This window comes from Poecilia latipinna, unplaced genomic scaffold, assembly GCF_001443285.1.
Source record: "Poecilia latipinna isolate Pla-1442-1.1 unplaced genomic scaffold, P_latipinna-1.0 Scaffold560, whole genome shotgun sequence".
NCBI lineage: Eukaryota > Metazoa > Chordata > Actinopteri > Cyprinodontiformes > Poeciliidae > Poecilia > Poecilia latipinna.
This window is the reverse complement of record NW_015113176.1, coordinates 46,274-62,454: the sequence shown is the minus strand read 5'-3', so window position 1 is coordinate 62,454 and position 16,181 is coordinate 46,274. Positions and strand designations below refer to the sequence as shown.

Here is a 16,181-nt window from a genome sequence, read left to right as displayed (position 1 = left end):
ATATTCGGCAAAATGTAACAACTAAACCTTAAGAAAAAATGCCTAAAGTAGAAAAATGTGATATTTTCCTATAAGGTGCAGAGTGTTTCAGTGTCTGTCTGGTTCTGGTCAGCTGATGGGCCGCTCCTCCATCATCACCATCACTGTGTGCTTGTGTGCAGCTGTGAACAACAATGGTGGGCTGAGCGCTCACACTGCTGCTTTTGTTGTGCAGAAAGAAGAAAATGGCCCCATTTCCCCGAACAGGCGGGAGAATGAACACAAACACCGAGTTCGGCTGGCGGTGACCTTCCTGCCCCCAGAACGAGGCTCAAAGTTCAGATCAAATCCTGCTTTTTCTGTTTTGACTCACAGATTACAGCGCTAAAATGTTTTAATCCTTACATTTCTTTATATGTATATATTTTTTTAAATAAAACCTTTCCACAAGTTTGGAAAATGTTACTTAAATGGCTTGCTGACCATTTGTTGCCAACTGTCACAGCAAAAAAACATTTAAAAAAATATAAACTCATTAAATTTGGTAACAAACATTAATGTTCGCACATATTTTCAGCTAGACAGAAAAATTAACTCTTGTTGGGTTGATAACCACAATTAACCTTCAACTTCCTCTTTTTCACAGCGTCTAAAACAGAAATAAAACACTTTGAACGCCGTAGAAATGTTTAAGTAAAATATTTTAGATTATTTAACTTTTCTTTCGCCTTTGCAGTGACTCTGAAATGAGTCACAATGTAAACACTTTCATCCACAGGAGTCATTAATCAACAACCGGATGTTATTACTGGCGGAAACGACGAAGAAGAGAACAGGAAGTGGAAAGAGGAGAAGGGTAGCGCAACATGTTTTAACGGTGACCAAATCTTGTGACCAAATTTCTTTTTTTTTTTTTATATCCCGCAATTGAGAAATTGTATCTTTTCGACATTGTCAGAATATTAACAAATATCACCGGAAAACAGGTGAAAGACGACAGGAAGTAGTTGGAGGAAGATGGCGTCATGTTTCTTAATGACTTCTCACTGAACAAACTTATTTACATTGATTTTAATTGTTTCTTATTTAATGGAAACACCGCAATCGCGAAATTGTGCTTTTTCGACATTAGCGGCACAATAACAAGGTTTTGCTCACATTTGTTATAAAATGGCTCTTATTTTGGTATAAATTCAGGTCTAAATCACTTTATTTTAAATAAAAAGAGCTCAGATGTTTGTGTTTTAAATTAATGGTCAATAATCACCAATATAATCTAATTTACTCGTTTGATTGTTTATGAGACTGTTCTTCAGTTACGTGATAAATTGCAGTTAAACAGAATATCATTCCTCTTTAGGATTTAATTGTGATACATTTTAGTTTAATGTTAAATTTATTTGTCATCTCAAGGAAGTCAATAATATTGACCTAAGGAGATTTTAACCGCGATTTCGTTGAGTTTTCACCTTAAAAGTCCTCAGATGTTTAGCATACTTTACTTTCTTTTGTTTAGAAAATAAAAGACGTTTAAACAAAGGACAAAGACAAAAATGTCATTTTTTCCCTCCTTGTATTTCTGTAGGAGTTGAAGCGCAGCTGGTCATGTGCTCTCCTCCCAGCTTCAACCGGAGACTGCCGCCAAGCCCTGACGGAAATTACCGAGCGCAGCCGAAGTGAAGCCGAGCAGAAAAACCGAGCGGCTCGTTGAACAGCTGGAGTTCTCTCCGTTTTCTCCCCGCTGAAAGGTCCGAGGACACCGCAGAGATGACCATCCTGTCCAGCTGGGAGCTGTGCGTCAAATACGCAATCTTCATCTTCAACTTTGTCTTCTGGGTGAGTAAACATGAAATACTCCGGCTTTAAACACTGGAGGAGATTTTCTTTAAGCTAAAAAAACAACAAAAACAAAAAACGATTAACTGACATTTTACTTTAGTTTTATCACTTTATAAAACTGGCCAAATGGGTAATTTCACGGATTTTTTACAATTCATAGCAGCGGAGAAGAAAAACTTTAATAAAATTGTGAATTAAGCTTAAAGTTGGACTAATTATTAACCAATGGTGTTTATATGCACTGATATGGCATAATGTTAATGAAAAAATAATGAGAAAATAACTATTTCTGCACATGTTGATGTGTGGGGGAAATATTATGTCATTTTACTTTCAAAGTTGACAAATATCTTAGTTTAATATCACACATTTGTTTTGGTAAATTGTCTTTTTTTTTCTAGCAAATTTTTGACCTTTTGAAACCGGCAAATATCCACAAATATTCAGCCTCTGTGGCTGCATATTTTTTCTCCCTTTATCAATGTCTATAAATAATGAAATAATGACCAGGTAAAAACTGAAATAATTTTGATTCTGATTGAAATTAAATTAAAAATTGTTTATTTATCCCAAAGAGAAATTAAATGTCATATCAAAGAGTCTCCAGTAGCAGTCAGTCTTGCAGCAAATCTGAAGAGGACTCTGACTGAAGACTGTTGCTGTATGAGAGTCTCATGCTAACATGCTAACAGCAGAGATGATTTCCACTGCTAATCCACCTCATTTTCTTTTGCTGCTCCTCTTTAAATCTCTGTTGCTTGAACTCACCAAATACTTTTTTACTCTTATTTGAGTAATTTTCTGATTGACTACTTGTTACTTAGCTAAAAATGTATTGAAGCACTAGCACATTAGGGCCATTGCAGATAGAGAAAAGGAGTTAATTTTCTCCAAAGAACCTCAGTAATTTTCTAGAAAAAAGTCAGAAATTTTTGAATTTGGAAAGTAGAAAATTTGCTAGAAAACAGTTTAACATTTGGAGATTAATCTCAGAAATAAAAAAAGACATTTCTGAGATTAATCTCAAAAGGTCTGATTTTGTTCTTGCAATTTTTCCATTTCTGATATACAAATGCAACTCAACATTCGTTGTGTTTGTAGTTCTGATACCTTCCACAGGGGGCAGTGTTGAGACCTTGCACCTTTTAACTTCAACATAAACCAGAGTAAAAGTTCACCTTTCTCTACGACAATAGTTAACACAGAAAATGTTCAGTTTGTTGATGTCTTCAGGTTATATTTCAGATCCAGTAAACAGTTATCAGTTGGTTAATTTGGCTGACAGCAGAAATCTGCACCGATTGGGAAACAAAGCTGCTGTTGTTTGGTTGAACTGGGCCTGCTGGGAACTGAGAGCAGCTCCAGTTACCTCAACCAGCAGCCGCCCCACTGGGCTGACAATACACCTGTAGAGGCTCAGACAGCCTGAAATAAAGACTAAAACCAAGATGTCCATTCCAAATATCTTGGTTTGAGTCTTTATTTCTGGTGAATCGCTCACTCATGAAATAAATAACCAATATCTATTACGTTTATGCAGAAAGAAAACAAATAATTTAAAGAAAATCTGTTGTTTCTACCAAGAGGAGAGGCCAAATATGCAACCAGGATGTCAAGGTTTCCAACCAACTCTGACTTTTTATTGCAGAACAATAATTCAAATAAATCATCAAAAGCCTGAAATTATCTAAAATCCATAAAACAAGAAAAATTTGCAAAAGTTGAAAATGTTTAAGTTTTGAATCAATCAATCAAATTTTATTTGTACAGCACATTTCAGCAGCAAGGCATTTCAAAGTGCTTTATATCATTAAAACAAAAACAGAGTAATAAACAATCAGATAAAAATAAAAAAGAGCTTAAACATGCAAACTCATTTTTAATGACTGTTGAATATTTAAAATGATTTAAATAAACCATTAAAAGCCTGAAATAATCTAAAACTCAAACATAATGGGTCGATAACTGAAACTGTAAATGCCTCTGGTTCATTTATTTTTTATTCATATATAATGAATATATCTATTTATTGTGATATTTTGTAAATTCCAGTGAAAGTGAGAAATTATAGTGTTTTATGTGTTGATTGGTTAGTTTATTTTTGGAGCCACATTCCTTCCATCCATGAACATTCAGGCTATTTTCATTAAATTGAAGACATTTTTTCTTCATACAAATAGCTGTAAGAAATGTTTCCACTGCCGTTTTCTGCTGAGTTTAGTAATTCCTGATGAAATCGCGGTTTGGGTCGTTAAATGTTAGTTTCTGGCCCGGTTCTGCTCCTCAGAGCCTGTTAATTGCTTTCACCTGCAGGCTGAGCTGTTAAACAGCACAGTTTCTGTTTTCTGGTAGAAACCAGTGAAGCTCCTCCCTGCCCTCCATGTTAGATACACCTTTTCCTCAAGTAAAGCAGTTCCTCCTCCCCCAACAGTTCCCAGGTGAGCCTCACAAAGGTGTGGTTCCTTTCCCTTGAGAGCAGATTCTCCTTTTCCCTCTTCTGCCGAGTTGGACGCTCGTATTTTCTGCTGAGGAAAGTTTAATCCTAAACTAAGAGCCATGAATGGAATGCAGTGCATCAAATATGTCATGTTTGTCTTCAACTTCCTCTTCTGGGTATGTAACAACCTCAGCCTGTTTGCTCAGCTTGGTACGAGTTCTAGCTTTAGACTGTGGCTGTTTTTATTTGACACGTTCGGCAGTTGTTTCATAAATCTGTTTTATGAACCTAAGTGTGTCGTTTTCATGCTTCTGGATTTAATAATGTTTCACATATTGACAAGCTGACCTCCATTTTATTTTAATCTGTGAAAATGTTCGCTGTAAACCTGAATCTACTTGATTTTTTTTCTTCCTCCTGCATTTATTGTTTTAACTCAATTTCACCCTAATAAGGATATTTTACCAACAGTTTTTTACTATTTGGTTATTTCTAATATTCTTGTAACTCTCAATCAAATGGGGAATAAGAAAATGGTCAAAGTATAAAAAAATGACTAATTTGAATGATGTGTTGAGTAATAGACTGTTGGTGTTAAACTGCTTACTGTGATTTATATTCATGTTGGTCCATGATGACTGAAAACATTAAAAACTAAAGGTTTTGTAATAAAAACTCTTCCTGCTTATTTCTATTGAGTTAAACTAAAACATGATGAAAAATCTTCAGTTTTCCATGTTAGGAGGGAGACTGACATAATAATGTTGCTTCATCTGAAGCTCTGATTAATTCACAGCCCATCTGTGAGATTATACTGGGTGATTTCCCAGTAACCTGGATGAGGTTAATCACTCCATAGTGATTATTACGTCTTTAGTTATTTTTGACAATCATTTTGATGACTTGATGACTGTAAACCCCTTCAGCAAATGTTGCATCTTTGTTTTAATGACTTGGTGAATCAATGTTTCCAGCTTAGAATGATTTTTTTAAAGGACCAAATTTATTTTTTTAACAGATTTGTACAATTTGTAATTTGAATGTTTTGCTGTGATGTGGAAACTGTAGTGAGATTTAAACATTTTTCTGCGGTCTTTGAGGAACAATTAAATGTTTTGTGTATTTCTTGCACATGCTAGTCGACTCTTGTTCCCTCTCCTCTTCTACGCAGGTTACGTTCACGTTGTTTCACCGCTCTTTGAACGGCTACTTTTACGTCACTGACGTGACATGTGTCATAATTCTGTTAGCTAGGCTTTCTTAGGTTGCGTTCACACTGCAGCCTGAAGTGACTCAATTCCGGTTTTTTGGCAATTCCTATTTTTTTGCCGGGGCCGTTCACACTGCCAGTAAATGCGACCTGCAGTGTAAACGGGAAAACGACCTGAAAGTGTCCCGCATGCGCAGTAGAGGGCGCAATAGCGTCAGCGTTATCAGTGTTCTGCCAACTGCTATAAAAAGAAGTGCTCAGTGTTTGCGGAAGTAACCATAGAGGCTAACGGTGGAGCTTAGCTTACTTATTTGAAGTTGTTGTCCAACCAGAGCAGCATATTAACAACTTAATCCTCATATAATCCATCATGGTTGTTGTTTTTCTTCCCACTTGTGCTTATCAGTACGCAGAATAGTGAGATTTGTTGAGAATCAGTGACGTTCAGTTCGAATGAATGCGGCCTGAACGTTAGGTCACATATGAATTGGATATGGGTCACATTTGAAAAAGAATCCGACCTGTGCTGTTCATACTGCCGTGAAAGGATTGGATACAGGTCACATTACGTCAAAAACATCGGAATTGAATCACTTCAGGCTGCAGTGTGAACGCACCCTTTTATCAGCTTCTTTCGTCTGGTTGTGATTCAGTGACGATGCTGTCTGCTCTGAATAACTTTAAAATCCATTCGAAATTCAAAGACGGCGGCGGCCATTATTACTTCAGTAAACAGCGCCGCTGTGTGACGTCTACGTTCTTCTGCACATGCGGGTTGCTGTGGCGACGTAACCGCTCACACAGAGCTGTGATTGCGGTCGGGTTTTATTGGAAGAAAGACCGATCTTGCAAAAAAAAAAATTGAATTTCAGCCAAAGAATATGTTGGCTTCAGCTGGAAATCAAGTTAGAAATATGAGTAGCTGGGACCCCCCCACCCCCCAAATTGCCACGGATTAAATGACAAAACATTTTGGATTGTCTCTTTGCCTGACTGGTGGAATAAAGATGAATCTCAGACGCCTGAAAGGTGGGCTTGTCTTAAAGGTGGCCTGTTACTCTTCATTGAACAGGTTAGGATCGGAGTATTTGTTCAAACGCGTATCTTTTCCAGCAGCGGGAAAACTAGCTGACCAAATGTCCTTGAACTCGGCCTGGGTTGCTAGGTGACGTGCTGGGCTTGGCCGAGGTTGCTAGGTAACGGGGCCATTCCTCAAGAGTGTGACTTGACAGTCTGCAAGTTTTTGAAACGGCTCATTTTTCCAGAAACCGAGAAGCATTAATTTGCCAAAAACAGCCAGGGGTTGTTTTTAGAAGCAGTCAGAATATTTTGCTTTGTGGGTCCAGATAACATTTGGACTCAACCTCAGAGATTAAGAGTTCCTGAAACATTTTTTCTGTTTTTCTTTCTTTTAAATTGGAAATGAGTGAAAATGCTCATGCAGGTTTTATTTTGATGGACTGAGTGTAGTGTCGTTGGTTAATGTGGTTTGCTGGCAGGTTAGTCACCTACTTAAAGCTCCTGTTTACTCGGACAGTAGAGATGAGATTTGTTGACGTCATGCTCTGGTTAGCAGTACAGAACAGTGAGCTACTGCCATGTTCCTCTCCAAGCCACTGGAGATAAAACTGAACACCAGATTTGATCTGTGTTTTTTTTCTTTTTAAACTGAAGCTGGTCACTAAACTGTTGCTGTGATAAGATGTCTTGGATAAAATGTCTTGATTTGTTGTTTTGATGTTTGCTGCTGAGGTTAATGTGAGCTAAGGACAACTTTGAGAGTAAAAGCTTTTTATATTAACATTTGTGTCCTTCACATCGTTTCCTGGGGACTTTTATCAAACATAAATGTCAGTCCACTGTGGGCATTTAGGATACCGGACTTCCTGCTTCTGCTTTGCTGGGAAATGTGGAGCCGATAATTGGACCCAGTTCCTGTTCAGGAAGGGGACATTTTTGTCAGATAACAGAAGCCAGACCAGATTTGCCATGAGGGAACAAAACTATAAAAAAAAAAAAAAAAAACCCAGAAAAATATGCAGCATAAAGTGAGCCTAAGAGCTACAGGTTGCAAAACCCAAATCTAGCAGATAAAAACTGTCTGGTGTCTTAAAACAAGCTAAAAGTTCAACTTCTGTTTTTAATTTGTTAAAACTGTGAATCTGGTCCAAGAAATGAGTTACATTTTCTTTGCCAGTGCCAATGGCAAAGAAAATGTAAATAAATTTATTTGATATTTTTTCTACAGAACAGATGTCAACGAGGGGCAGTTCTAAAGGGGCAGTCGCCCCCTGTTTTTCCTCTCTAGAACCGCCCATACGGCTAAGTGCTGTAGGTTTACTGCTTATGAGAAATAATCAGTCTGGGACTTTAGCATGTTAAAAATTGTAATGTAATTATTTGGGTTTTCTTTTTATAGAAGTTTTGAGTTGGAACCTTTGTATTCGCTTGTTTCTGGTACACCCGTAAATCTGGTGCACAAGCAACATCCGCAAACAGCGGTAGACGACAGAGTTGCTTTTAACCTAGTGGGGGATTATTTGCTTCAAAAAACCATCTGATGGGATGCTGGAAAAACTTATAGTGCTGAAAGGAGTTAGCCTATCAGTGAAGCTATTCTGACCTAAAATGGCATCTCAATGCTAAACATGTTGCTAATGCTAATGTTGGCGTCCAGTCCACATTTCTAAAGAAGTTCCCTGAACGATCGGGGATTCCTGAAACACTTTGCTCCAAACTGATGGTTGAATAACAGATTAAAAACAGTAAATATCTGTTGTTGAGCTTGTATGTCAATGATTTGGAGACAAAAATGATTTTTGATTAAAAATGTTGCTTATTTTGTGTTTTGATTAAAATGCAACTAACTCGATTAACTAAAAATGTTAGTTTTAGTTGATGGTGGTCAGACTGATCAGGCTCAGGTTGAGAAATAAATGCCTATTCTCCAACTAGCCTCCTGAGGGCCTTTTATGACTAACCTGCATGTTCAAACAGGAACATTTTTTTGTTTTGACAAGGTTTTGTCCATTGCGTCAATGCAGAGTTGTTGCATTTGTCTTGTCTTTTTGACTTGTGTAAGAAGTTATGTTTAAGAGAACTAAACTGATGATTAAAACAGTCTTTCACAACAGGCTGCAAATGATTCAGAGTTAAACGGCAAGTTTGCACTTTGGGCCACAGTAATTTTCTTCTGGTTGCACTCTCATGACTCATGATGTTCACATCTTGTTTTTGAGCAGAACATGACTCCACCAGTCAGCTGTCAGCATCTTGTGGCTAAGAATGCTGAGCTGATGAATACATTTGATGATTTCAACATAAGCCAGTGGTTCCCAATTTTTTTCTGTGCCCCACTATGGATTACAAATGGCTGGCTGGTTGAAACGACGCGTGTGACGGGGTGGGGGAGGCATTGACTTTTTTGGGGGTGAAATGAATGTACGTAGCTGAAAATAGACACCAACATCGGTAGCCTACAAGCTACTTGTTAAGCTTAAGGTTCTGTATTGATATTAGCTAGTCATCTTTTAGCTAACATTACCTGCATCCAACAACTTTACTCGACTCAGTCGGTTAGTTTGGAGGGAAAAACTGTGAAAAGTTCTTTGCGTTTTGCTGGTTTGCTGCCGTGATTCTAACACAAACCTACGTAGCTCCGCCCAGCAGCAGCAGGTCTCCTTCACAGGTGGAAACCCAGCGCGAGCGTCGTAGCGCTCATGTTGCGTTTAAAGGCGGTTTGGAAAAACAGGGTACAACATGTTAACGGATTAAACAGTTTTAACTGCTGATAAAAGTGACAGAGGACACAAATATGGGAAGTGTGGAAGCCTCTACTGTATCAAATTGACATAGTTATAACAGAGAGTTGGCCATTCTAAGGTAAAAACCCAGCGCATACAGTCTTGTTTTTTTTGTTTTTTTTTTCATCCAGACTGGGGCGCGCCCCACAGTTTGGGAACCTCTGAAAGCTATTGACGTAATTTAAAGTGTAAGCATTTCCTATCTGGTAAAATGAACTAAAACACACTTATCTGCCTGGGTCTGGCTCTTGTTTCTGAGCATGAACCTGACCTAAATACGTCCACAGAGAGGAACCATCTGACTCGTATTGTTAATTATATCAATAAATAAGGTTATAAAACTAACACAAACTTTAATTGGCTCAGAAATAAATCTCGTATTGGACTGCTGCTAGCTGTAAAAGTTATGTCAGTTTTGTTTGGGATGCCGAAGGAAATGGCTAAAACTTAATTTAACAAAACTGTACCTGCCAGCTGACGTGAAGATGAGGAACAGAGATGAATGTTACCGAGTTTGTTTCCCACAGGGCTTTAACGTAGAAATTATCACATTAATATTTAAATGTTAGTTTTTTTTTTTGCATTTCATGTTTTCAACTGAGAAAAGATTGTAATCTTTATAAATATCAGTAAAGATAATGCAACACTTTACAAAGAGAGAGATAATAGTTTTTTTGTGTTTTTTCTGGTTCCACTTCATTAATTCATTAATTTCCACTCAGAGTTGATCACATTCAGGTCAGTTTGAGCCGCTTCACTTCGTGTGAATCTCCCTGTTCAACCACGTGAGTCATACTGCGGGACGTTGCAGCGGTTATTTGGGTGACAATGAAGATGATGTAAGCTGTTGCCACGGATACAGTGAGTCAGTTTTGTTTGTTTGGAGGAGACAAATGACTGTTTTTGTGTGTTTTGAGAAACGGTTGGAGAATTGCTCCTCCAGGCAGACAAAACATTTCACCAGATATTTTTCTTAAACACTGTGGCATGTCGCTTCTTCAAACGAATTTAAAAATTGGTCAACTCAATGAGATTAGGCATGAAAATGTCTGCAATGCCTTACAGATTTCTTCTACTTTTGCTTTCCTGTCATAGTTTCGTGGTTTAGATCATTAGATTTTAATGTTGCGCCACCCGTAGCAGCAACAACTAACTTTAATAAAATGTGGTTTTTTTGTTTTTATGCCCTCAGACCTCCCACATTCTTAATTCCTTGAACGCATGTACCAACCGCATATTGGTTTGTGTTGAGGGTAAACCTGTTGGTTTTTTTTCCTGAGGTTCAGGTGACTTAATATGTAATCAGTTTATGCAAAACTCAGAATTTTCCTTATTTTGACGCGCAGCTTCAATCCAGACTTCGGCAAATTTCTTATTAAACTTCATTATAAATCTGTCATGGTAGGAAATTCAGCTGGATAATAAATTGTCTCAGACATTATTGTGGTAAATGGTCTCAACATTATTATTTAAGTATTAATATGATAATGGCATAATGCAAGAGAACATTCTCAAAGATCAAACTTTAAATTTTAACATTTAACACCGGAACAGGAAGACATTTAAAAATAAACAAAATGAATTATGAAGTCTCTGCAAACAAAATGTCCTTTTAAAAAAGGCCAGTTTGACCAAAACACCAGACTGAAGACTTTTATCATCCAGTGTTTTTTTTTTTTTTTTTTTGTTTTTTTTTTTTTTAAAACGATAATCATACAAGTGAAAATTATTGAGCTCATTTTTAATTTATCATGTGATTAAGTGATTTTGTCGGGTCTGCCTCATTATGTTTAATCGCATGATGAATTAAAGAGCTCAATTTCTGTTCTGATTTTATTTGAAGCAGAATTTTCTTTTTTCATAATCCATATTTCTTTTTTCTTTCCATTTTATTATTTTTGGTTTTATTTTCCATATTTAACATATCTTCCAGTGTTAAGCGTTCTTTACAAAACTAAAGTTCGTCTTTGAGAGCCCTGTGTTTGTACCTAAACATGAAAGGTGAATCGTTTTAGGAACGGCTGATCTGAAGTTCAGAGTGTATAAAATGAGAAGGTAAATGTGAGGTTTGGCGGTAACGTTGTCTCGTCTTCCTGTAGCTTGCAGGTACTGGAGTGCTGGCTGTGGGATTATGGCTTCGTTTCGACTCCAGGACCAGTCCACTGTTTGAAGAAGACTCGCCCTCCGTCTTCTTCACTGGTAAGGTTTAAAATATTATTTATGTTAAAAAAAAATGTAGCACGTTCCTAATACAGACTTTGACAAATGTCTCTTTAAACCATTGCGTCTGCTGTTCAAGTCTTTGTGTTTAATTCTTGTTTTAACGAACCATCCACGCTTCGTTTTCTTGTGACGATCTCTGGTCTATAAACTCCTAAATGAGTTGATGGTTTTGTGCCGGACTGAGCTGCGGTCGGAGCCGCTGAATGAGGGCGGTCCACAGTGGGGCGGCTCCTGTGACCTGCCGGCGCTCTCCACACACAGCCGTCTTTATTCACAGTGGGACAGTGGGGTCTTTGTGCTCCTGACGTCTCGGAGGATCCGTCCCAGAGACCGGCTCGCTCTCTCCGGCTCTTTGTTTCGCCTCCACCTTCAAGTGGGAAGCAGGGTGACAGAGGAATAAAATGACAAACATCTTAATTACAGCTTCGGAGTGGGGGATTTGTGTGCTGATGGTTGTTGTTCTCCCACATTTAATCTTCATATCCTTGAATTATGACTCATCCACATAAAAGATAAGTTGGAGAAAACATCAAATCATCTTTACGGCTTCTAAATCCCTTCTGTGGTTCAGAAATCCAGATCTGGGTTTGTGAAAACATACTGATGAAATATTCCTCCATCTGGAAATTGGAAATTTAGAAAAGCTGATTCCTCGTCAGTCAGATCCAATTTTGCCATTTTTACTTTAATTTTAAAAATCATTTTTGAATATATTAAGTTTTATTCCACAGGCAGATATATAATTGGTTACCAAAAGCACAAATGTTTGCAATAAGTGGTCAATATGATGGTGTTACCAGATGTGCTTTAAAATAAGTCAAGACTTGCAGAAATTTGCTGACAGTTTGCTGACAAAGTAAAAATGTTTTTCCATTTGAAACAATTGGATTCCCTGATTTTTCTTTTGATGTGAGCTTTTCCAATTTATAAAGAGTATTTGGCTAACCTTATCTTTCCTATTTGTAAAAAAAAAAAGCATTTAGTGAACTTTTCATAAGCTTTTCCAGTTAGCAGCTGCCCACTTTCTTAATGGAAAAGCTTACTTTATCTGGAGCTTTTCCATTAAAAAAAAAACATATTTTTCTAGTATCTTTTCACAATAACAATCTTGGGTAGATATTCAAGATACTTTTTTATAAACTCCCACATTCCTTCATGAAAAGCATGTTTTTATTGGCTGATGTAATATTCTAATCTTTAAATGTTTTCATTAGCTGTAAGGTGAAAATCATCATACTTAATAGAAAAAACGGCTTGAAAACATCAATTTGTAATACTTACTCTGGTACGAGAATATTTCTTTTCAAGATTTCCAAACATGCTGTTGAAGCTCAGTTTTTATTCATGTGTACTTTTTGCTTCCCCCGTTTTCTGTAGCATGAATCTCAGTGTAAGCCTCCAGGTTCCCCCTCAGTGACTCGGCTTGTTTCCTCACAGGTGTGTACCTGCTGATTGCTGCAGGAGGGTTAATGATGGTGGTGGGATTCCTGGGATGCTGTGGAGCCATTAAGGAGTCGCCCTGCATGCTGGGACTGGTGAGTCTTTACAGAACTCCAGTAGAAATAATCAAATTGGCAAACAAGATGGTGTTTATTTTAATGTAAAATGTTAAAGGGAAATGTCTTTGCTTTTTATATAAAGAAATACAAATTATATTCATCTTAATACCCATCAGCTTCTAAACAGAGGAATGCAAATAGATGAATACAATTGCACAGAGGGATACAGTAGGGTAAGGTGGTAAAGGTGGCAGTTTAACAAAAATGAATTTTTGTTTCTTGGTCTAGTTCTTCATCTTCCTGCTCATCATCTTTGCTGCTGAAGTGGCTGCAGGGATCTGGGGACTTTCCAACAGAGACAAGGTATGACTAAAACCTACGGTAAACCCTTCTCACTAATAAAATGGAATTTTATTGAAAAGTTAATCATTTTCAGTCATGCTGTTTTTAGTTAGAATTTTTTTGGTTTTCTTTTGCTGTATTCAGTTTCTCCTAACATTGCAACTTCACATATGGGCAATAAAAAAAGTTGTTGATCCAGAAATGTGGGCCTATCCAGCAGTAAGTTGAAGCTGTATTTATTAGGCCTGGGCTCTAAAGCTGAAAAAGGTATCATGATATTAGCATTTCATATCAGTTCAGGGTATGAAATGCTTGAACCCCATCAAGCTAAGTGTTGTACATTTATTTATTATAATGTTTTAAACACCAGTATTTTGGTCTTTGAGACGCCAATCCTATGCAACATATTTCCCAATAAGCTCTTTTGTTTTGTACTTGGTTAGGCCCATCATTTAATCCATTCCATAAATCAACCCCACACACTGATATGCAAAAACTTTGATAAGTTTTAAGCATACGTTTTCCTGTCTCTACAGGTGATAGAGGACGTTACCGAGTTTTATAAGCAGACCTTCCACAACTACAAGACCACCAAACAGGAAGCGCTGAAGGAGACCCTCCGCCTCATCCACTTTGGGGTGAGAGCCCACACCTGATTGTTCCTTCTTTATCCAGTCATCAACAAATGACCAACCAGCTTAGACTCTGAATGGTTTCTGTTTCACAGCTGGACTGCTGCGGTCCTACAGGAAGCTTGTTCGATGACGCCAAAGACATCTGTCCGAAGCAGGAAGGACTGGCGGTCCTCGTTACCACGGTATTGAGATGAATTTGAAGCAGTGATGGTCTTCCCCAAGTAAAACTATTAAAACTGGATTTTGTTAAAAGGCTGGAGAACGGTATAATGTGCAAAAGTCAACCAAAGTTATAGATTTTTAACAGGTTTTAAAATGCATTTAAAAACATACTTCATACTGTTTGACTTTTCGCCAGTTTCTTTAATCTATAGATATTAAGATAGAAAAAGCCTAAAAATATCCATTGGTAAGAAATTTGCTTGATGCACAACTTATTTTCTTACAGAGTTGCCCAAAAGCCATCGACGAAGTATTCAACAACAAGCTGAACATCATCGGTGGAGTTGGGATTGGTATCGGCGTAATCATGGTGAGTGTGCAACCAAAGAAAGCCCTGAAAGTTAAAAGCTACATTGATGTTTAGTGCATTAGACAAATAAGGAAGTGTATTCAAGATAAAACGATAGCTCGGCTTTTCTACTGGTACAAACACTCATTTAACAAATGTCTATCTTTGTCCAGTAAAAAAAAATCCTAACTAGGATAGCTTGTAGCTAGCCTTTCCACAAGTGAAAAAGCTCATTTCCACTGGATAAAAATGCTACTTTAGCACACACTTGCCTCAGCTTTTAAATTAATGTGGCAAAGATTTAGGTTTTCCACTGGTAAAACAATCCTAACTAGGCTAACTTTAACCTATTGTTTCTAAAAGTAAAAATGCTAATTCAAAAACTTGGCTTACCTTTTCCATTGGTTAAATATGCTAATTTTGCACACATAGCTCAGCTTTTAAACTATTAGACAAATGTTGTTTAGCTTAACTTTTCCATTTGTAAAAATCCTAACTGGGCTAACTTTTAGCCTATTGTTTCTAGGTAAAAAATAAAAATAAAAAAATAAAAAATTTGGCTCAGCCTTTCCATTGGCAAAAACTCGCAGTTTATCACAACTTTAGCTCAGTTTTTCCATGGGTGAAAATGCTACTCTAGCAGACATTTGGGTTAACTTTTCCCCTAATAAAATGGAAATTCTGCACATTTTACAATTGGTAAAATACTTAACATTATTGGTTCATTCATGATAACATTTCATAAAAGTATGAGGGGAGGGGTTTATGCCTGCAGTGAGGTAAAATTTGAATATTGATGAGGTTGTTGGTACATATTTCATTGTTTGCCAAAAAATATTAAATCTAACTGTAGGATAACTATCCAGGTTGTATTTGTTCAAGAGTCGTTGATACAAGATATAGATTTTTTTGTCCTTTAGCAGAAGGAGCAGAACAATCCTAAATATAAACTCAAATACAATAACCAGTATTTTTGAGAACGCATCCAATTACTACTTTTAAAAAATATAAAAAGATAAATTAAGCTCCAGCAGGCAGAAGTTGATCCTCATTCCGCTATTCTTTATACATGATTTTTGCTCAGATATATCTTTCGGAAGTAATTTGTGCCAATTTATTTTCCTGCAGATCTTTGGAATGATCTTCAGCATGATGCTTTGCTGTGCCATCAAGAGGTCCAGAGAATTTGTGTAAACTGGAAAAATACTACTTTTTATATTTATCATGTTTGTAACCTGCTGCTTTTGAGTTTAAGCAATTTTAATTTGCTAGTTGGATTCATAACGGATGGCCATTTCAATCTGAGTGTATGAAGCCTCTACCATGTTTAGGATTTGCAGGAAGATCATTTTTGTACACAAGGCAGAACGAAATATTTTGTGCTTTCAAAATAAACTTAGTTTTCATGAAACAAAAGGTAACACTTAGGACTCTTCTTCCCTCTGGTGGACACTTCTGTTTTTGTTTTTTAATCTTATGTTAAAATCCACTTGTTTTGTTTACAAATGCACTAAAGATTTATGTGATGTAACCCAACTTTTTATTGGATTACTAAATATTTTTGACACAGTAAGAGGTTCTTTTTTTAAATCAAGAACTGTGGAGTTTTATGCAAGTATGATGAATGCAGTTCATGTCCAAGATGCCAAATAAGGATCTAATAAACGTTTATTTGTGTTACAAAAGCATTTTTCAGTGTTTCT

The 16,181-nt window shown here is 37.0% G+C and overlaps 1 protein-coding gene across 2 annotated transcripts; it reads left to right on the top strand.

Annotated features, from left to right (window-relative positions):
- The first annotated feature begins 1,615 nt into the window (after positions 1-1,615).
- LOC106953091 (CD9 antigen) lies at positions 1,616-15,897 on the top strand. 2 transcript variants are annotated; one of them, XM_015041620.1, is made up of 8 exons: positions 1,616-1,815; positions 11,368-11,467; positions 12,929-13,026; positions 13,279-13,353; positions 13,869-13,970; positions 14,060-14,149; positions 14,416-14,499; positions 15,607-15,897. In XM_015041620.1, exons 1-8 carry the CDS (start codon positions 1,747-1,749, stop codon positions 15,670-15,672), a joined length of 684 nt encoding a protein of 227 aa, XP_014897106.1. In that variant the 5' UTR covers positions 1,616-1,746; the 3' UTR covers positions 15,673-15,897. The 2 variants fall into 2 exon arrangements, with proteins under 2 accessions (XP_014897106.1, XP_014897107.1); XM_015041621.1 differs by lacking the exon at positions 1,616-1,815 and adding an exon at positions 4,168-4,431.
- The last annotated feature ends 284 nt before the right edge of the window (positions 15,898-16,181 follow it).

Excerpts from the sequence above, each read along its gene's own strand:
- LOC106953091 (XM_015041620.1), top strand. The coding sequence starts at position 1,747 with ATGACCATCCTGTCCAGCTGGGAGCTGTGCGTCAAATACGCAATCTTC. Across the intron at positions 11,468-12,928 it reads GCCCTCCGTCTTCTTCACTG|GTGTGTACCTGCTGATTGCT; the intron begins GTAAGGTTTAAA and ends GTTTCCTCACAG. Across the intron at positions 14,150-14,415 it reads TGGCGGTCCTCGTTACCACG|AGTTGCCCAAAAGCCATCGA; the intron begins GTATTGAGATGA and ends ATTTTCTTACAG.